Source organism: Aquarana catesbeiana, linkage group LG01, assembly GCF_042186555.1.
Source record: "Aquarana catesbeiana isolate 2022-GZ linkage group LG01, ASM4218655v1, whole genome shotgun sequence".
Classification (NCBI taxonomy): domain Eukaryota; kingdom Metazoa; phylum Chordata; class Amphibia; order Anura; family Ranidae; genus Aquarana; species Aquarana catesbeiana.
In genome coordinates this window covers 696,488,300-696,509,864 of record NC_133324.1, presented here as the reverse complement: position 1 = coordinate 696,509,864, position 21,565 = coordinate 696,488,300, and the positions used below count along the sequence as shown (strand labels likewise).

Sequence of the window (21,565 nt, the reverse complement as noted above, 5' to 3'; positions counted from 1 at the left end):
TGGTCCTACGGAGGAGGACAAAAAAGGAACATGGATAGCAGCCTAGAGCAAAGATTTATGGGAGAGGGGTCCTATTGGGTAGTTATGGAGGCGGAGCCTACCCACACGTATGCTGCCATGGAACCTGTCAGGAAAGAATGCGTAGAGGTCTGCTCTTAGATGGCAAGCTGTGTGCTAATCTATTTATAGCAACCTCCCCCAACACACACTTCTATCTCACCTCTTGGAGAACACGTGAGAAGTTATCAGGCTAACAGAGCAGGAGAAAGCTACAGGACTTAGTGCTTTGAAGAGAGATAACAAAACACTCCATAGACAGTGGGGACGGAAAGTATTCAGAGCCCCTTACATTTTTCACTCTTTGTTACATTGCAGCCATTTGTTAAAATCAATTAAGTTCATTTTTTTCCTCATTAATGTACACACAGCACCCCATATTGACAGAAAAACACAGAATTGTTGACATTTTTGCAATTTATTAAAAAAGAAAACCTGAAATATCACATGGTCCTAAGTATTCAGACCCTTTGCTGTGACACTCACATATTTAACTCAGGTGCTGTCCATTTCTTCTGATCATCCTTGAGATGGTTCTACACCTTCATTTGAGTCCAGCTGTGTTTGATTATACTGATTGGACTTGATTAGGAGAGCCACACACCTGTCTATATAAGACCTTACAGCTCACAGTGCATGTCAGAGCAAATGAGAATCATGAGGTCAAAGGAACTGCCTGAAGAGCTCAGAGACAGAATTGTGGCAAGGCACAGATCTGGCCAAGGTTACAAAAAATTTCTGCTGCACTTAAGGTTCCTAAGAGCACAGTGGCCTCCATAATCCTTAAATGGAAGACGTTTGGGACGACCAGAACCCTTCCTAGAGCTGGCCATTCGGCCAAACTGAGCTATAGGGGGAGAAGAGCCTTGGTGAGAGAGGTAAAGAAGAACCCAAAGATCACTGTGGCTGAGCTCCAGGCGGGAGATGGGAGAAAGTCAACCATCACTGCACCCCTCCACCAGTCGGGGCTTTATGGCAGAGTGGCCGGACGGAAGCCTCTCCTCAATGCAAGACACATGAAAGCCCGCATGGAGTTTGCTAAAAAAAAAAAAAAAAAAAAAACACCTGAAGGACTCCAAGATGGTGAGAAATAAGATTCTCTGGTCTGATGAGACCAAAATAGAACTTTTTGGCCTTAATTCTAAGCGGTATGTGTGGAGAAAACCAGCCACTGCTCATCACCTGTCCAATACAGTCCCAACAGTGAAGCATGGTGGTGGCAGCATCATGCTGTAGGGGTGTTTTTCAGCTGCAGGGACAGGAAGACTGGTTGCAATCAAGGGGAAGATGAATGCGGCCAAGTACAGGGATATCCTGGACGAAAACCTTCTCCAGAGTGCTCAGACTGGGCCGAAGGTTTACCTTCTAACAAGACAATGACCTCAAGCACACAGCTAAAATAATGAAGGAGTGGCTTCACAACAACTCCGTGACTGTTCTTGAATTGCCCAGCCAGAGCCCTGACTTAAACCCAATTGAGCATCTCTGGAGAGACCTAGAAATGGCTGTCCACCAACCTGACAGAACTGGAGAGGATCCCTGAATCCAGGTGTGAAAAACTTGTTTCCCAAAAAGACTCGTGGCTGTATTAGATCAAAAGGGTGCTTCTACTAAATACTGAGCAAAGGGTCTGAATACTTAGGACCATGTGATATTTCAGTTTTTCTTTTTTAATAAATCTGCAAAAATGTCAACAATTCTGTGTTTTTCTGTCAATATGGGGTGCTGTGTGTGTACATTAATGAGGGAAAAAAATGAACTTAAATGATTTTAGCAAATGGCTGCAATATAACAAAGAATGAAAAATTTAAGGGGGTCTGAATACTTTCCATCCCCACTGTATATGTGCCCAGCTCAAATTTTATGAATCGGGTTTACATCCACTTTAGGGACGTTGTTTTTTTTTTTTTTTTTTCAATGTACCTTTTTGACTTTATACATCTCTTCTGTACCACACCGTGTTATCCCATGTGCCATTTGTGCATTTGATTGGTCATATATGTGCTGATATTAACCCAACACCCCTGCATGGGTGGTGCTCACTTCCCATTCCCAAGTTGTTTGTGTTTCTTTTAATTGTGTTTTTGGTATGTGTCAAAAAAAAAAAAAAAACACACACACACATCTTCAAAAAAAGAAACAGAAGAAAGCCATATTCTGGAATAGAATACTGACCAAGGTGTGCCAGAGTATTGGATGACACACATGCTTTCGGAGACTATAGGGGTCAGTAGATAATTATAGAGAACTTGAATAAATTAAAACCTGTAGTGAATCCGGAGGTTGCCATTGCTGAGCTCCTTTGAAAATACAATTTATCTGGCTTCGCCCTAATACATTTTAGGGTCATTAATTTGGAATAAGCATGAAGTAAAAGTTAGCACTCCTGATCTGCTTGTTTTCAAACATCTGCTCTAATCCCCAGAAAACAAGTGTGTTCTATTAAGAAATCCATCACTTCCTTGTAATGGTGAGAGCTAGCCTGCTCCCAACCATGCATAACTGTTGGCTAGTAAAACTTGAAACAGACTATCATGAAAAATCTGCTGAATGCTTCATCTTGTATGCTTTTGGCCAATGTGTTCCGTTATACCTATGGAGAAGGTAGAATTGTAAAGACATAACCAGCTTCTCTTGGGGAAAAAAATTGCACCTGACTGATTATCACCTCCTTAGAGAACTCTAATGCAGATGACTGCTTCAGCAAGGTAGGTCCTACAAGTGAAGTTTTTCCAATATTTGTATGCAAGTGAAGGCTGCATAATATGATGGTAATAATAAAAGAAATGTGTGAAATATTGTCAGCAAGCTTCCCATATCTGTAAGAAATGCCTAAATTTCCATATTGGAATACCCTGGGTTTCAGGGCCCCACAGACACTTGAGAAGCCGTTTAAAGGCATGTGCAAGCATTGGTGCATTTAACTCACTGTCTGATATATTTTAAAGACTTCAAGAAAGCTTCTTGATGCCCACATACTTTGTGTTTGAGAAATCTGACAATATTCAGACAAGTATTTACAAGCTTCAGTTACCCATTTCTGCCCAGCCTTGATGTCCCTTTAACTGTGTCTTTATGCCTTGGAAGGTCTGCTAAATCATGTGGCCACTGTGATTGGTCATCACACTGGTCCCATGATTGTGAGCCAATCATTACTTTAGCACGAAAAGCTCTGTCGTCCATGGACACACGTGGGCATTAAAGCCCGCCCCCTTTGCCACTTCACATGTGCATTATGTGGGTAGCAAAAGGTTAACTAATACCTTTGCGTATGTGATCCATGTGTTTTGTTCAGACTAGCATTTATTAGCAAAGGATTTGTATGTTTGGATCCTAAAAGGTACAGGTTATAGAACAGGCCAGTCACCACTCAAGTCTAGAAAAAACTGCATATCACTGATCTCGTATGCACATTTGTGTTATTTGCAACAGTCTTTTTGTTTTTTGTAAGCAATAGTAGAACTATGGTTACAATCTAGCAATCTGAGTGTCCAATCCACAGCTAGGTATACAGCCCAAAGTAGTACACACAAAAAATTTCAGTTTTCCAAAATAACCAGTTAGTACACTAAAGTAGGGGCAATACTAAAAGGGGGAATACAAACACATCTCTCATGGCATCACAATACATAAAAATAGAGGGTATGCAATCCTAAAACTCACACTGCTCCATCTAGGCTGAGAGCAAGGTCCCCAGACACTACCTTCTTAACCAAGTCATGCAGGTAAATATGAGGGAAGAGCAGAGCCATACATCACAATCAAGTTGTCTGCCGGGTCATCCAAATTCTATAGAATTTCACAGGGCAGACCCTGCTCTCATATGTTGGCTTATACTGTATAGTGGCAAGGTTCCCCCCCAATCTTAAAAAGATTGCTTGAAGGGCACAATAGAGCAGTAATTCCATCAAAGTCTGAATCGCCTTAGTTGGGGCCAGTGGCTCGATCAATCCCATCAGGCAGATATACATACACACCCACACACAGGGGAATTTAATACAATTCTATGACAATTTTCTAAGAACGCCCACTACACAGGCAAGCTATCTCGTTACCAATGAAAGGCTCTGTAGCAAATACCTGCTCCTAGGTAGAAGCTTTTGAAACTGGATAGATTTTAGAATAATATTTTTTTAATAAAGCATAGCTTTTAAAGTAAATTTTATTTAAAGAAACATAGATGCTACCCTTAGTAGCTTCCTGCTAAAAATGCAAGTTACCTAACCATTATGCTGCCCCACCACGGCATCAGTACTGTCTGATGCATCACTGACCTGGAAGTACTAAGCAGATTAGAAAGCCGAGAGTACTTAAATTCCTCATCTGTATTCATGTTCTGTGTAAGTAACAAGGTATTGAAGCCAGAGGACCAGGTAACAAAAGGTTGGAGAGTGAGAAGTCAGCAACTGCAGCCTTCATATTTTCCTCTGGAAATCGTACAGATAATGTACGCCCCAGGAGGTTCTCTACCACAGCATACCTTTACAATTTGTTGCTATGAAATAGGGATTCATACCTCTTCCATCCAGATATGTGGATAACAGGAGCTTCCCAAATAAAAAGTAGTTTGAAAGAAGTTATGGCACGAGGAAGATGTTTCCTTGTAAAGAGCTAGCTTACAACTACTAATCAACTGGAAAGCAAACCCTGTGGTTCTATAGCAAGGTGCTTATAGCCAAAAAGATTTATAAAACATAGAATAGGCTGTACTTGGCTTCATAAGAAATAGAAGTATATTTGCAATTTTCTCCAGGTGCTTACAAATAATTGGGTTCAACCAATCTCCACTATTTGCAAAAGTAAAGTAAAAAAAAAAAAAAAAAAAAAAAAAAAAAAAAAAAAAAAAAAAAAAAAGTGTTGGCTTGGCAATTGCTGCAAGTATTAATATTTGTTAAAAATCGTAACAGTACATATCACTGCATTTATTACTCGTGTTACTGCAGCAACATTTCATTAGAGAATAATTACAAATATAAGTTAACATAAAAATAAAAAAATATGCTTTACAAAACATACAACATTTACATAGACAGATACAGATCAGGACACACAAGTTCCATGATAATAAATGTGGCTGTAAATGCTACTCTTATTTACAGGTTAAGAATGCTGAATCCACAGACATTATTGGAGGAATAGGGTTTTAAAAGAACACAGGTCCCTTGAAAATAGACACATAGCCATATAGTCCCTTGATGAAAGTGGTCATGTTTTGGTGGCTCAGGTTATTCACAGTCATGTACAAGAAACTTTTCATCATGAATGGCTGGAAGAGTTAGCAAAGAGCATTAGGATGGAGGAAAGGCACTGCAGTTTGCTTTTGATGTAGTCTGGAAGTCTGTCATTTTCTCCATGTCTACAAAACAAAATGGAATTGTTACTTCAGAATAAATGTATCTGATCCCAGCATACATATTCCACCAGTTATATTGGGTATAACTACTGTATTTATCAGCGTATAACACGCACCTTTTCCCCCTTAAAATCGCGGGTGCGTGTTATAGCCAATCCCCCGCTGATTGTGAGCGGAGCGAGCGCTGGCCGCCGATATACATACATAGCCGAGTGTACTCTGCTAGCTCCGCTCACAGTCATGCCCAGTCCCGCCCTATGATGGACATAACACAGGGACTGGGCGTGACTGTGAGCGGAGCTAGCAGAGTACACTCGGCTATGTATATCGGTGGCACTCGGCTATGTATATCGGTGGCACTCGGCTATGTATATCGGTGGCGCTCGGCTCCGCTCACAGTCACGCCCAGTCTCGCCATTGGACCTGTGTTATGTCCAACTTAGGGCGGGACTGCGAGCGGAGCCAAGAAGAGCCGAAATACACAGGACCGGCTCTGTGTATCTCGGCGGCGGCGCCATATTTAAACTGCAAATGACACTGACAAGGCTGCAGATGGACACTGATAAGGCTGCATTGATGAGCATTTAAATGTAAGTCTTTTTTCCTTAAAAAGTTTTTTTTCTTAAAATTCCCTCCTAAACTTGGGGTGCTTGTTATACGCCAATAAATACGGTATTTAAAAGCCAAGTTCACCTTTAACCAAAAAACGAAATTCAAATGTTTTTGCAGGTAAAATAAATTGTGCAAATACACATATATAATATTATATATTATTTATTTTTATTTATTTTTATTTTTTTTTTTTTTACACAGGAGCCTGCAAAGTATTGCACCTGCAATTAGTGGATTGTAGGTGCAATGCCAGGCTCCTGCAGACACTTCCTACAGCTCTTTTTGGGTTTTCAGTTAATGAGTTGCAGGAAGTTTTAGGTCTGGTTCACACCTGTGCATTTTTTTAGTGCTTTTTCAGTTTTGCACAAACACACTACAGTCCATTTAATATGGTTTCCTGGGTCATGTTCACATCTGTGCATTTTGTAGAAAGGGTCAGGGACTTTTTTTGGTTTTTGGTTCCATAGACTTCAATGGATCAAAAACACATATTGAAAAATGCAGAATGCACCTGGACAATGCAAACTGCAACCTGCATAGGTGTGAACCAGGCCTTAATGGACTATGAGCATGCCAATTAGCACACTCTCATAGTCTTTTGAGGACTACAAGTCTGTCTTCCACAGATCTCTGAGAATGAATGATGCAGCTGTGAACAATTTTAAGAGACATGGGGGTAGATATGAGAAGGAAAATCAGCTTTAGTCCATGTTCACATTGGGCTGATTTCGAACGATATTTGACATGTCAAATTGCATGCCAAATCGGCGGCTATTGCCAGCAATGGCACCATCCGAATCGGTGTGGCGCCAACTTTGCGGCACCGATTTCCAAAAGTAGTTCCTGTACTACCCTTCGGGGGCGATTTAAATCGACATCCGTGCAGGAATCAGCACACATCTGTGAAATCTCCCCTAAAGTCGGACTGCATTGCCAGTTTGAAATCGTGCAAGTTCAGCTGAAATCGCATGATTTCTAACCCGCATCAGTGCAAACCTGGGCTTATATTGCGGTCTGTGTGCCTTCTCCTCTCATCTGGCAAAACCGTTCTCACTCACTGACAAAATGTGAGGGGAAGTCTCTCTTACAGAACCCCAGATAACCAGCCTGAAGTTATAACCCCCACCATTCTATCAAAAAGAAAAAAAAAAACAAAAACGACTGGGACATATCCTTTAAGAACCGTACACACATATGAACATGTCAAGCATTTTCAAATACAAAAGGGAATCTAAAAGCAACTTGAGGTCAGAAGCATCTTCAACTGATCTCAAATGTACACTGAGCAGTTGAAATCATATTGCATGTGTCCATCTACGTAAGCCCTTACAGTTTCTCCTTGCATTTATGGTGTGTTCATATTTTCATATACATCAACGGAGAATTGCAAACTATCTATAAAACCATTTCAGTTACTACATATATACTATGCAAATCTACAGGGAAAAAATCAGAAATCACATAAAAGCTATGTTACAGTTAGAAAGTAATCATTTGCATTTCAGCATTGAAAAACCATAGCAACAGACATGAAGTGATAGATTTGGAGTTCCTTCTGCCATCACAGTTGCCACACACATGAAGTAATCTCACTACAAATGTTAAAAGAGAAGTACAGCCAAAGACCGCTGTAGGCTGATGTCATAGAACCAGGCTGGGAAAAGACCGCAACCATATGGTCAGGATCCACCTAGGAGCCTGGACCAGCATCTGGCTCAGCCTCTCAGTGAGCTGCTGAGAGCCTGATCCAGCAGCTCCCACCCCCTCCACAACCCAGCGTTCCAATAAGCGCTGGAGGGGCAGAACAGACAGCGGTGACTGACTGTCTCTGCTCAGAGTGGCAGGGAGAACTGAGCGATCAGCAGTGTTTGATTGTTCAGTTCGGTGCTGCATCCACCCAAGTATGATTAAAAAAAATTAAATAATCCAATACGTCTCTTATTGGCAGAGGGATAAATACAATCATGTGTAGAGATATAGCTTTTAGCAACTAAAGAAAGAGCTTTCTTTTGGTGGCATTTGATCGCCTCTGCGTTTTTTATTTTTTACGCTATAAACAAAAAAAGAGCGTCAATTTTGAAAAAAAAAAAAAAAAAAAACACACATTTGCTCGATATGTATTCTTCTACATATTTTTGTTAAAAAAAAAAAAAGCACAATAAGCGTATATTGATTGGTTTGCGCAAAAGTTATAGTGTCTACAAAATAGGGGATAGATTTATAGCATTTTTATTATTATTTTTTTTTACTAGTAATGGCGGCAATCTTGCGATTTTTATTGTGACTGACATTGTGGCGGACACATCAGGCAATTTTGACACATTTTTGGGACCATTGGCATTTATACAGCGATCAGAGCTATAAAAATGCATTCATTACTATAAAAATGTCACTGGCAGTGAAGGGGTTAACATTAGGGGGCGATCAAGGGATTAACTGTGTTCCCTGGGAGGTGATTCTAACTGAAGGGGGAGGGGACTGACTAGAGGAAGTGACAGATCGTGCTAATAGGATCTAGCTAATAGGAACACACGATCTGTCACTCCTCTCCGAACAGAACAGGGAAGTGTGTGTTTACACACACTCGTCCCTGTTCTGTCTACTGCTCACGATCGCTTGTGGCCGGCAGTCATCATGACCGTCAGCCACGAGCATCAGCACCCCCGCCGTGCAGTGGGCACGCGCGTGTCTGCTATCCTGATCCCGCGAGCCGATGTATAGCTATAATGGTTTGTGCTGACCTGCCGCTGTAAAATGACAGCGGCTGGTCAGCAATAAGTTAAAGCCAATGAATCTAGTGCAGGTGCATTAACTTTAAAAAGGGAAGGTTTACAGTATAGTCACTCTAATCGCTTTAAAACGTATTTTAAATATTTAAAAGATTAAAAACATTTGGTTTAAGCATTTTCCATACCTTGTTACTTGACCATTTGGGTCTGTATAGATAATTGTAGAAACTCCTGGCTGGACTACAAGCTGAGAGCCGTCGTTGAACTGCACCCATACAGCCCCTGTGTTTAGCTGTTTACAAGAGAAAGAAATTAAACTCAACAAGAATCTTAAAAAGGCATTTGCGTTATATGAGTGGTTTAAAAGGCCTTGGAGCATTTCCTTAGCTACGGGGATGATTTTATAGATATGACCTTTGCTGCCTGATGCTAAGAATTTAATGTCCATCTCCGGGATACTGCTATTTCCTTAATAATTCGCTGGAGTAAAAACGTGAAAAAAGAAACTCGAACCAAATGCCACTTTTACTTAAACCTAAAGCTGCAGTCACATGGTGCTGCAGTGTTAAGAATTCTCTCTTCCTTTACTTCCTGTGGGGCCCTTCTTTAGGTTGTTCAAGTCCCTGCCTGCGTGACATGGACATTTCTTATTGACTTTCCAGTGACGGGGTCCTCTCAGGCTTCAAAAGGAGGGAGGTTGGCACAAAGGATCCAGCAAGGGACCATTTGCATCTCTGTATTAGCAGTCCCCCGCACCCGGAAACACCGGGGGACCTGAACAAGGGGCTTTCAGTAAAAGGTACTTTCACATTGGGGCGGTGCTTGCATTAGCAGTAACGCGCCACTAGTTTTAGCAGCGCTTTACAGCCGCTAGAGGCACTTTTAACCCCCTGCTAGCGGCTGAAAAAAGGGTTAAAAGTGCCCGTGTTGCAGCGCTGCCGAAGCGAATTGCAGGCGCTTTGGCAGCGCTGCCTATTCATTTAAACGGGCAGGGGGGTTTTGGGAGTGGTGTATACACTGCTCCCGCACCAAAGATGCGGCTTGCAGGACTTTTTTTCCCCCATCCTACAAGCGCACCGCCCCAGCGTGAAAGCACTCAGGCTTTCACACTGGGTAGGCATGAGAGGCACTTTTCAGGCGCTATTTTTAGCGCAAAAAAACACCAGAAAACAGCCCAGTGTGAAAAGGGTCTAAGTTAGAGGGAGTAATGGGGGTTATATTTTGCCTGGAATGGGGCTTTACTATAGTTATGCTAGCCATGGACATTAGGTAGTGCTTGGCAGGCTCGGAAAGAGCCTTTCTACAAACTACAGTATTTTCCATTGACTACTTTATGTACCTAAAAGGTAAATATTCGAAGTACACATACCATTATAGCAATAATAAAAGGTTACTTTTAGGAACAGCAAATGCATGTGTGTGTTATGCGTGACAAAACTTTAAATATGCAATAATCCAGCGGAAAATTAGACAAAATTCTGTACAGTTTTCAATACTTTTTTTTTTTAAATTTACCTGAGATGCCCATCCTACGTTTTTAACAAATACAGATTTAACGACATGGCTTGGATCTGGAGTGTGGGTTTTAGTGGAGGTAGTAGCAGTCTGAGCAGAAAATACAGATCCTTCATATGACAGCATCTGGTGCAAGAAATAACAATTAAAAATACATACAAAACCACAAAAAAAAAAAAAATAGTAACTAGCTTTGCAGTTATAGGGCATTTAAAGCGGAACTTTATCTCAGTAACTATATCAGAACAGATGCAAGGGAAAATCTTCCACAACATTTTGGAACACAGACAACCAAAAAAAAACTTCTATATCATGACAGCATCAACTATTCTGCACAGCGATTCAAATTCAGTACTCCAATATAACCTTGTATTACGGATCACCAAATAAAATAATGTATTGCCCTAGAGTCACTGTATATCGAACGAGAAGGGTAGAGGCAAAGCACAGTAAGGAGTGGTTCACACCACATTTTCTGCGTTCCGGATGAGTTTCTGCATGCACGTTTTAGCGCTCTCCGCTGTTTTTGATGCATTCCAGTATGTTTTTTTCCCCCCTTTTATTCATCTGAATTAGGGACAATTGAGGATGTGCGCGTTCCAATGCATTTTGCAGCGTTCCATACAAAAAAAATGCTAAATATTCTACTTTTGTTGACTGCACTGAAACGCATTGCACCTGTGTGAACTAGGGCCATTGGAATTCATGATAAACATTGTCCATGCGTTTTTGATGCAGAATAAAATTGCACTGGAGTGTGTGTGTGCACTCCAACCCCTGACACACACACACACACACACACACACACACACACACAGTATCTCACAAAAGTGAGTACACCCCTCACATTTTTGGAAATATTTAATTCTATCTTTTCATTTGACAACACTGAAGAAATGCCACTTTGCTACAATGTAAAGTAGTGAGTGTACAGCTTATATAACAGTGTAAATTTGCTGTCCCCTCAAAATAACTCAACACACAGCCATTAATGTCTAAAATGAAAAAAAAAAAAAAAAAAATAAGGTTTTGCCTATAGTTCCACTTTACCCTCCACAGCTAACATTTTAACCTGCTTTGAGAACCATTCTTTAAAAACTAGTAGCTGTAGGCGTGCTGTATTAACGGTTTAGATGTTAGATATGTACTCTTCTACATGAACAGTTCTACTTACAGAAGGATTGATGTTTGGCATCTGGTTGGGAGACGAGGAGCTGCTTAAAACCCTGTTGCTAGAGACTTGATCATTATGTCCACATCCTCTCTCCCCAGTAGATGTTGGTTCTTTAAGTGGCTTTGGAGAATCTGTGGTTATTGGTCTCCTGCCGAATAAAAAACAAAAACTTAAAGCAGCGTTTCTCGACACAATCTATGGCTGCATGCTATGCTTTTAAGCATTAATCTGTTGCATTATGTGCGTAGAATCCAAAATGCATAATGTACTGGAAATACAGAAACAAACCATACATCCTCACACACTCGGCACCAAAATAAATACTATATCTCTTAGCCAAACACTGTTCCAGTTGCTTACAAAAAACTACTGCTTTCAAGGTACAGGTCCTCCTTATACTCCTTAGAGAATATTTATATGTTTTTGTTCCTTATATAAAAAAAAAAAAAAAAAAAATGTATATTATTTAATTACTAATATAATATACAATTGTATCCTTGATAGTTACCAAAAATGCTATTGCTTTTTGGAATATTGAACCTACTGTGGCGACTCTGGACAAGGGGACTTTGTAGAACAAATTAGTGTAATTTAAATGGTTCCAGACTTTGAGTGTGCCACACACACACAAAAAACAAAAAAAACAAAAACAAAAAAAAAAACGTAATTGTACACAGGACATGTGTAGCACATCTAGTCTCTCTGTCCTGCTTCTGGAAACCCCATCCCAGTGTACTGTAATTGTTGGTTTTGAGTAAAGCTGTGGCCATTAAAAAAGCAGTCCGACTCGGTGTTTAGGAAAACACTTGTTCAGACGCAAAGATACAATTAACATGTTTCCTGTTTATCTTTCTGTTCATTCAACTGGAAATCAATTAAATTAACTTAGATCTGCAAATGATGTCGGTTAAAGCAGAGCTCCACCTGAAAGTAGGCGTTACGCTTCTTTAAGCACTCCAACCCTTGCATGAAAGCAGATTACAATCTTCTGTTTACATCACGAGATTGGCCCCTCCTCTGATCAGCTGAGTCTCATTGACTCGCTGATCATCACAGCGTGCCGCGTGTGCCCCGCAGGCAGCTAATTGCACAGGAGGACTTACATGGACGCCCTCCCAGCAATTTAGGCTCACGTTGTAGCAGTTTTTTGGCTATAGCGCGGGCGTGAGGAGGTTAAACAGGACAAATTACATAATAAAATGCACACTTTTTATGTGCAGATTTAGCACATAAAAGCTTTCCCATGCTAGGTGGATGTCATATGACGTCCTCCACTGCGGCTCAATCTGTCACTCACTGAATGCTATGAATGGATGGCAATTCATAAGAATTATTGCTCACCACCTTCCCAGAGCACTACAGTGCCACTATACTGCTCTGCACACAGCATGTAAAAAAAAAAAAAAAAAAAAAGTGTAACAAAAACAAACAAATTTTATTGAAAGTGGAATTCCAGTCAAATTCAAACTAACGTTAAACCTACTCTCTGCCACATTCTAAGCCTAATCTATCTAACCCTGTAAACAAAAAAAGGTAAAAAAAAAAAAAAAAAAAAAGGTAAGCTATACTTACCTTTTCTGAAGCTGATCGGGTCCGGTCTCCAGCAGAGGATGTTGTGTACAGGATAGAACCAACAATGGCTATGAGATGCCTGGGAAGTGACATCACCCATAGACTTACTATGGGGCTTCCATTTGTCGGCTGCTTTTCCTGCACCCGCCCCCATACTGAAGCCGCTGCTGACAGCTCAGCATTGGACCAGAGTGTCTGCATAACCTTGTTATCTTAAGTAATGACAAAGCTATTGCCGAATTAACAGTTCCATAGCACAAATATAAAAATTGCTCTGATCCATAGAGGGTGAAAAGATGTGAGAGGTGAAGTGGTTAAACAGGTTTGGTTATCAGGCAAGCTTTCCACTGCTTTTAGCCATCAATGTAAAAATAGGTCCAACATGTGTATGTTCTATTTTATGATGTCTTGTGGAATTTTTGCACAACTATAAAGAAACTTGTCTTACCTCCCAAACGTTACAGGGAATAAAGAAAGATTTTCGTCTTTTTTCTCTTCAACGTTAACAGCTGATTCCAAGGAAAGACAAACCTGGTGGCTCTGCAATGCATGTAGTAGTAACCGAGATTAAATAGTGCTAATATAAAACTGCAAATATACTGCTGATATTATAGAACAATTTTTTCTAACATGCTCTCCATGGGATCTCTACCTTACCATGGCCCTAAGCAGTACGAGGCCCTGAGAAGGCTCTGCAGCAATAGTTGTTTTTTCCCTTGTATTTTCAACTAATGATCCTGCTAAAACACACTTCTTGTCTCATGGTGACAACACTAACTGACTGTATTGTATCTACAAAATAATCAGGCGAAAATAGGGTTATCTGCCTTTTGCCAGTAGATAAAAATGTGCCAACAATTGCCGCCAAAAATTATCGTCCGGAAATAGAAAAAAAAAAAAAAAAAAAAAAGGGTGCCGATAATGGCCGAAAATAAATTTGTATTAATTTAAATTTATGATATTAAATTAAAAAGTCAAAAATACAAGCATGTAAAAAAAATCTACAGTACATTTTTTTTTTAAGCCGTCCATGTCGGTTATCGGCCAAGTGCATCCTAAATTTTTATTTCCGTGCACCACTAATAATTAGCGTTGTTAACAAAAGGACAAGACTGCTGAACACCCCCACCCCTCCCCTTCAATATCATTAGGGGGGGTGTAGTTTACAAAAAACAGCTGGCAAGAGCTGATATTGCGTGAAATTATAGTGCACAGGAAGTTCAGGGCTCGCTAAATTACTGGCAGGATCAGCTGGTATATTTCTGTACTTGCAAAATACGTACAAAACAAACTGCAGCCACTATATTTAGGAAATGGTCCAATAATATTGGACGAATGATCGCCCCCTTTTTTTTGCATGCTAGTATCCTATCGAAAACCAATAGGCTACTAAAGTTACAAAAAATTCTCGTGCAACAGAATACAACTTTATAATGTGTTGTACTGTATTGTAATGTATGCTTTTGTTTCTGAGCACGTGTGGCCTTGGTCTTCCAATTGTTTTTTGGGTGAATATTGTTCTGAGTAAACAAAAATCAATTGTTCTGGTGAGAAAAATTTTCAGGTTTGTCCCTTTGGATAATTTTGCATGAACTGTTGTGATTGGTTCTCGAAAGCTGTGTACCAACGATCAGATTATCGTATGATCGCTTCAAAAGACCATATTATTCATCAGATTTTTTGATCATGTGTACTAGGCATTACTTTGACTTCAACACACATTAAATCGCATACCGCTTCAACATGCTTTTTTGAGGCTTCAATTATACTTTTTTTGAAGCTTTAACAAAGCTTGGCAGATGCCCTGTATCTTGTGCTGATATCTCATACCCGCAATATCTCCAAAACAAAGCCAAAGCTGAATAAAAGCTTCTCAAAAGCTGAAAGTGCTGTAAGCGAGCTGAGCCACAGACTTCTATGGAGGCTTTGAAGGCGCTTTGAAGCACCATGAAAGCGATATGGGGTATAATGTTTTTTGAAGCAAGTGTAAATGAGCCCTTAGAGTACCTTTTATTTTCAGCGAAGCTGCAGATGGATAAACAGGTGTGCAGAGGTGTAAAAATATTCCTACACATCACAAGATTATCTTCCACATTTAACATACATGGTGAGGGAGGACTTTTAAAATGCACTTCTATGTAATTCTTCGATTATATGTGTTTATATTAACAGTTATCTTATTACCTCATTGGCATGATCCATGTAAGATTTCATTTCATCGCCCATGCCACTTATTCTGCTCCCGTGTTTCAGCATGTGGGACTTCCCAGATTTCTCTATTATCCGAATGAACTCTGCTGTTTTTTGGATTTTAGCTCCTAACAAATATGAAATACAACATTGATGTTACAATATTTAAAATAGCACTTACACTTAGGTTCACACTGATTTTGTGTCATTCAATTTTGCAGTGCAATTTGAAGCAACAGCTGCTCTGCGTGTTGATGCGATATGGATGCAGCTGTGATTTCTGTCCTGGTCTCTGTCTCAGGCAGGTCAGGAACACAGCAAAGACTTCCAGAAAACTACAGGAATTGTGTCATCTTAGGAAAGATAAGCGTTTTACAAGCAGTTACCTTTCAAATCTATGGAGCTAGAAATTACAACACAAAGCTCCGCTCCCAACTCACACAGGATCCCTTTTAAGAACACATCGGAATCACACTGCATATATGTGAACGGCCTCCATAGAAAATCATGCAATTTCACATGTCATGTGATTCTATGCACTCTGAAAGGCATCCGTGTGAATCAGGGCTTATAAAGACGACACATTTCATATTAGCAGTGTTCTAAAATGCTAAAAATTAGGAAGGCACCCTTCTTCATTCTGTACCCTCTTATCCGGAAGCTCTGTTTTTTGATCCAATGAGAAAGAATGTTGTTGTGTAATAGGGTTACTTTGTCTTATTTACATTATTCAGGCCCTTTCCTTGTTTGTATCTATTTTCCTTTTGCAGAACATAGAACTCACCATCATAAAAGCAGACTTCGAAATCAGCATTCGGAGAGTTTTCCATTAACATACATTTTGCATATCTACTATAGTAGGTCACTTTTGGAGTTTTGGACCGGACAAGTTCTGTGAATTTCCATGCGTACTGGTATTTCTTCCAATATTTTTCTAGGGAAGAAAAAAAAATAAATAAAAACACACACAAGGTAAATAAGAAAGAAAGCAAATGTTCACGGACCACGAGGAGAAAAGCAAACTACAATTATCAGTTTGATACAAAATGCCTTTTACGGGCACTGGCTACAACAAGGGCCTAGAGTGAGTCTCAGAACAATTTTTCTTAGAGGAGCAGTCGGTGTTGCTTTTCTGAGTCAGAATCTATAATGCATTAGCCATATGAAGGCAATATTTTACTATACACATATAATATATATATATATATATATATATATATATATATATACACATACACATATATATATATACACATACACACATATATACACACACACATATATACATACACACACACACACTTTATATATATGCTGCATCATTTTTTCACTTTGATTTTTGGGGTGTCTTTGAGTTCAGCCCTCTGAAGGTTGATAAATTTAATTTCCGTATAGATATCCAGCATGATATTTTTCCCCATGGAGATCTGATGTGTTTTCAAAGTGTTCCTTTAGTTTTTAGAGCGTGTATATAAAACCTATACAAAATCATTATAGCTTTACTTGAAGGGGCTAGACCAAAGAACATGCTTATTTGTATAATACCTGGTAAGCTCTCGAAAGTGTAACTCAGCATGCTTTCTGGGGGCGATGGAGGCCTGTCATCCAGAGGAAACCCTCTGCCTTCATTAGGATGATACACATATATCTGAAAAGAAAACATAAGTGGTCAAATCATGTCATTAAAAACACACAAAAAAATCAGATATTGAACCAAGCTGTTATACCAAATAGACATTATGTTGCTAAAAATCAAATATCAAGATCTTTATGACATTTGGCACAGATCCCATAGAGCAATGGCACATCAGCTTTCATAAAGTAATAACTCGAGCCTTAAAAGCATTTTTTAAAGTTTTGACTATTTAGGCCACGGGTCTCCAAACTTTCTACAGAAAGGGCCAGTTTACTGTCTTTCAGACTTTAGGGGGGCCGGACTGTGCCTAGTGGGAGTAAACAATGCCCGGTATTTGTAATTAGGGGGAGAAATTGTTGGTATCAGTGGGAGGAATAGTGTCCCATTTTTGTTGTCTGTGGAAGAAATTATGCCCCATCGTTGGTGCCAGTGGGAGGAATAGTGCCTCTAAAGATAAAGGCAGGCAATGGGTTGCAGTTTGGAGACCACTGATTTAGACACTAAATAGAAACACGTAAGGTTAAAAAACTACAGATCTGAAATTAATAAATTCTGCAGATTTAATTAGATCTTTATAGTAACTTAAAAGATAGTTGTCCTTCAGCCATTTATTCTCTTCAGTGCTGGCCCCATTGACTAGACTTGAGCTGTATACTGAGGATCTCCAGCCATCTATGGCCCCATTCAAGTCAAGGTCTGAAAGATTTGTCAGAAAAGGCTGTAAGCAACTAAAAAGGTCATAATTCTGGAAGTTAGGTAAGCAGATGTGAGCGGACGGGGGCGCATCAGTAAAAGTTTTAATCAAAAAGGTACTTCCATGTAGATAAAAGTTGGCAACCAGGTGAAGATGAATACAATCTCTCTTTATTTCGTCCAAGGAGTACACATGTTCCAAACTGAGCCAACACTAATGTGATTCAGCCCATCAAGGCTTTACTCATAGTTGGAACCATGAGTACGGTCTTCATAGGCTGAAATGCGTTAATGTCAGCTCTGTTTGGAAACTGGACTCCTTGGACGAAATAAAGGCACCTAGTTGCCAACTTCAAGGACTTTTGTGTTGTGGGGTGGAGACCACAAGTCAGGCACAGCAAGTGGAAACAGAGTTCTTACCGGCCCCGATTGCATGATTGGGTTGCAGTGCCATTATCTTGCATGTGTGTTTTATTTAAAAGGTACTCTCTAAATAGAATGGGGGGGAATATACAGCTGTAAACACAAATTTTGATGCAAAAAACACAAAACAAAAACCAGTTGGTTGTCTCGTCATGTGTTGAAGAAGAGAAGCACTTACTAAGTTGCCATCACATGATATCCGCAGCACCTCTTTAACCCGTTCTTGAGAATTCTGCTCTTTTAAAAATTCCATGCAAACGTCTCCTGTATCAAGAATGCTCACCTATATATATATATATATATATATATAATGAAGAAAAGAAAGCATATAAACAGTAAATAGAATTATAGATTGCAATACAGTGACAAATCTTCACCAACAGGTAGTGAAATTTGGATACAGTTAAAGCCATGTCAGATGGGCGAATCTATCCTCAGTGACACGTGCACTTTTGTGGGAAAATTAAGAAAAAATATATAGCATATGCAACTGCTACACAAACCATGTTGTAATTTATTATTAAAAAATGACATTCCCTGTTGAATGAGCAACTGCTGCAAAATGGCAACCCGGAGGTGTATAGAATGCCCCTAAAAATGTAATTTCCTGCTTGTGTGATTGGTTTACTGATTTTCCCAGAATTCTGAACTAAGACACAAGTCAAATTTTAGGCACCCCGACTGAGTATCAAACCAATTGTGACGGAATCAATACATTAGAACCTGCTCTGAATTATTTTCAGGAGTATCAAGGAATATAAATAACTTGAACAAGGAGGTGCATCCAAAAAGCCAAGGTGGAACCACTGTCTTTCAGTTGGAGACAACTGGAAGTAGCCAAGAAACAATTAGCACTTGTTCAGACATAATCTTCAATAAAGGAGATCAAACCCTAATGGTGAAACTACATCACCACAATATGGAGCAGTCACTGATATAGCAGAAGTGGCAATCAAAGCTAGTGTGTTCAAAAGACAATAGGGGCTTCCAAGGCCAAATCCATAAGAGGGAGTGAATCTTAAAGTCTTGCAGTATTTACATAGTTCCAGCATACAGCGATTTGTAGCTACACCATTGGGGCTTAATCTCCTTATTGAAGATTATGTCTGTACAAGTGACAATTGCTGCTTCTGGGTGCCTATCTGAAAGGCAGTGGTTCCATCTTAGCTTTTTGGATGCACCTTTTTTTGGGGAAATATGTTCATGTTACGAGTTCCAGTTAATTATATTCCTAAAAAGATCCAGAGCAGATTCTAAATATATTGGATTCCTTCACATGTTCTCCCAAGAAGGATTTCTGAAATGTGTCGAGCCTACGTGTGAATTGTGTTTGGAATCTATACATGTTGTAAACTGCTGTGGAAAAGCTGAGTTAGACTTACCGGTAACTACTTTTCTGAGAGTCTTCCAGGACAGCCCATGAGACCTTGGGCTCCTCCTACCAGGACAGGAAACACGTCACCCCCACCAGATAAAAGGGCGGTCCTCCAGGCCCATGTCAGTATTCTCAAGAACCATAGGACCCTGTAAAACATATGCATAATACACATAACTTTAGACAATACCGGGTGGGAATCCGGCTGTCCTGGAAGACTCTCAGAAAAGGAGTTACCGGTAAGTCTAACTCAGCTTTTCTCCAAGCGTCTTCCAGGACAGCCCATGAGACGATGAGCCAGAACTTACCAGTCTAGGGAGGGACAACTGCCTGAAGGACCTTACGACCAAACGCCTGCTCCTGAGCTGATAGGAGATCCAGGCGATAATGTTTAATGAAGGTCGAGTAACTGGACCAAGTGGCAGCCCTGCAAATTTGTTCCGGTGAGGCACCAGCCCTCTCAGCCCAAGACGTAGACAAGGCTCTAGTTGAGTGCGCAGTAACAAAAGGTGTAGGGACCTCCCTAATTTTGTAAGCTTCCAAGATGGCTTGCTTTATCCATCTAGCCAATGTGGCTTTAGATGCACTATTCCCCTTGTGAACTCCAGAAAAGAGGACAAACAAGGCATCAGTTTTCCTAAAGGTCTTCGTGACCTCAAGATAGACCAAGAGAATCCTTCTTACATCTAGAAAACTAAATTTTCTTTCTAAGTCGCCCTGTGGCGAACTACAAAAGGTTGGCAATACAATGTTCTGAGATCAGTGGAATGTACTTGCCACCTTGGGCAAAAAAACCTGGATCGGTTCGTAACACAACTCGATCCTCAAAAATCGTGAGAAAGGGCTCCCTTACTGATAGGGCCTGCAACTCACTTACCCTACAAGCTGAGGTAACAGCTATAAGGAACACAGTTTTTAATGTAAGTAACTTAACTGACATACTTTCCAGAGGTTCAAACGGAAATTCTACCAGAGTTTGAAGTACTAGGGACAGATCCCACGTTGGACAACTTCTCACTACTACTGGTCTGGCCCTAGAGATAGATTTGAAAAATCTGGCTATAGTGGGATTTTCCAGGAGAGAAACTGGAGGAACACACTAATAGCTGCCACCTGTACCTTTAAGGTACTAACAGAAAGACCTTTGTCGACACCCTCTTGGAAAAATTCCAAAATAGACGGAATATCATGAGTTAATCTATCATTTTCAGATAACCATGAGTTAAACCTTTTCCAAACTTTGGAATATATGGCTCTAGTAACCGGCTTCCTGCAATTAACGAGAGTCCTGACTACTTTGTCAGAGAACCCTTGGGCGCTCAGTATCTTTTCTTCAGATACCAGGCCGTCAAGTTTAAGGAAACCACCTGAGGATGTGATACTGGACCCTGTAATAATAGGTCTTCCCTTTTCGGAAGACTCCACGGAGGCTCTGAAACCAGAGACTGTAGCAGGGAAAACCATGGCCTCTTGGGCCAAAACGGGGCAATTAGAATCAGATCTGTCTCTTCCAGCCGAAACTTCTGGAATCAGTCTGATTGGTGGAAAGGCATAACATAGGCCTGGAGGCCACGGGTTTGCCAGAGCATCGATCCCCAAGGCTTGGTCTGCCGGGTTCATGGAAAAGAATATCTCCGTCTTGCGGTTGTTTCGGTTTGCGAACAAATCGGCTACGGGATAACCCCATCTCTTGGTGAGGTCTGCAAAGACTTTCGGATGAAGGGACCAGTTGTCTCGGTCTATCCTGTGACGGCTAAGATAATCTGCCAGGCAATTGTTTGTCCCCTTCAGGTGTACAGCAGAAATAGAGGCTAGATTCCCCTCTGCCCCTGAAAGGATCTCCTGGGCAATGGACTGAAGCCAACGGCTTCTCGTGCCTCCCTGCTTGTTGATATACGCGACTGTCGCTATATTGTCTGACAGAATTTGGAGGTTGTGACCCCTGATCTCCATCTGAAAAGACTGAAGGGCTCTCTGGACTGCAAGCAGCTCTCTTTGATTGGATGAGGCCCTTGCCTCCTCTGGGGACCACTCTCCTTGTGCTACTGCATTGCTGAGGTGGGCCCCCCATCCCCAGGAACTCACATCCGTGGTAATCCTTCGGGAGATGGGAAAGGACCATGGGAGACCTCCTGCTAGGTGCTGACCAGCTCTCCACCACCACAGGCTTCTTTTTATCTTGTCGGGAAGCCAGATCCTTGACTCCAGGGACCTTACGTCCCCGTCCCAGTTTCTT

The 21,565-nt window shown here is 40.6% G+C and overlaps 1 protein-coding gene and 1 long non-coding RNA gene across 5 annotated transcripts in view; one reads left to right on the top strand and one right to left on the bottom strand.

Annotated features, from left to right (window-relative positions):
* The window catches only part of LOC141111466 (uncharacterized), a 66,552-nt gene that overhangs the window by 13,652 nt on the left and 31,335 nt on the right, over nucleotides 1-21,565 (top strand). The window lies entirely within an intron of this gene.
* The window catches only part of PLK4 (polo like kinase 4), a 30,031-nt gene continuing 13,424 nt past the window's right edge, over nucleotides 4,959-21,565 (bottom strand). For both annotated transcript variants that reach the window (XM_073603753.1, XM_073603747.1), the window contains exons 8-16: nucleotides 18,133-18,237; nucleotides 16,748-16,850; nucleotides 15,987-16,136; nucleotides 15,197-15,330; nucleotides 13,461-13,552; nucleotides 11,441-11,588; nucleotides 10,267-10,392; nucleotides 8,937-9,043; nucleotides 4,959-5,413 (exon numbers count right to left, since the gene is read on the bottom strand). In XM_073603753.1, coding sequence (XP_073459854.1) covers nucleotides 5,314-5,413; nucleotides 8,937-9,043; nucleotides 10,267-10,392; nucleotides 11,441-11,588; nucleotides 13,461-13,552; nucleotides 15,197-15,330; nucleotides 15,987-16,136; nucleotides 16,748-16,850; nucleotides 18,133-18,237 — 1,065 coding nt within the window. In that variant the 3' untranslated portion in view covers nucleotides 4,959-5,313. The remainder of the gene's footprint in view (nucleotides 5,414-8,936; nucleotides 9,044-10,266; nucleotides 10,393-11,440; nucleotides 11,589-13,460; nucleotides 13,553-15,196; nucleotides 15,331-15,986; nucleotides 16,137-16,747; nucleotides 16,851-18,132; nucleotides 18,238-21,565) is intronic.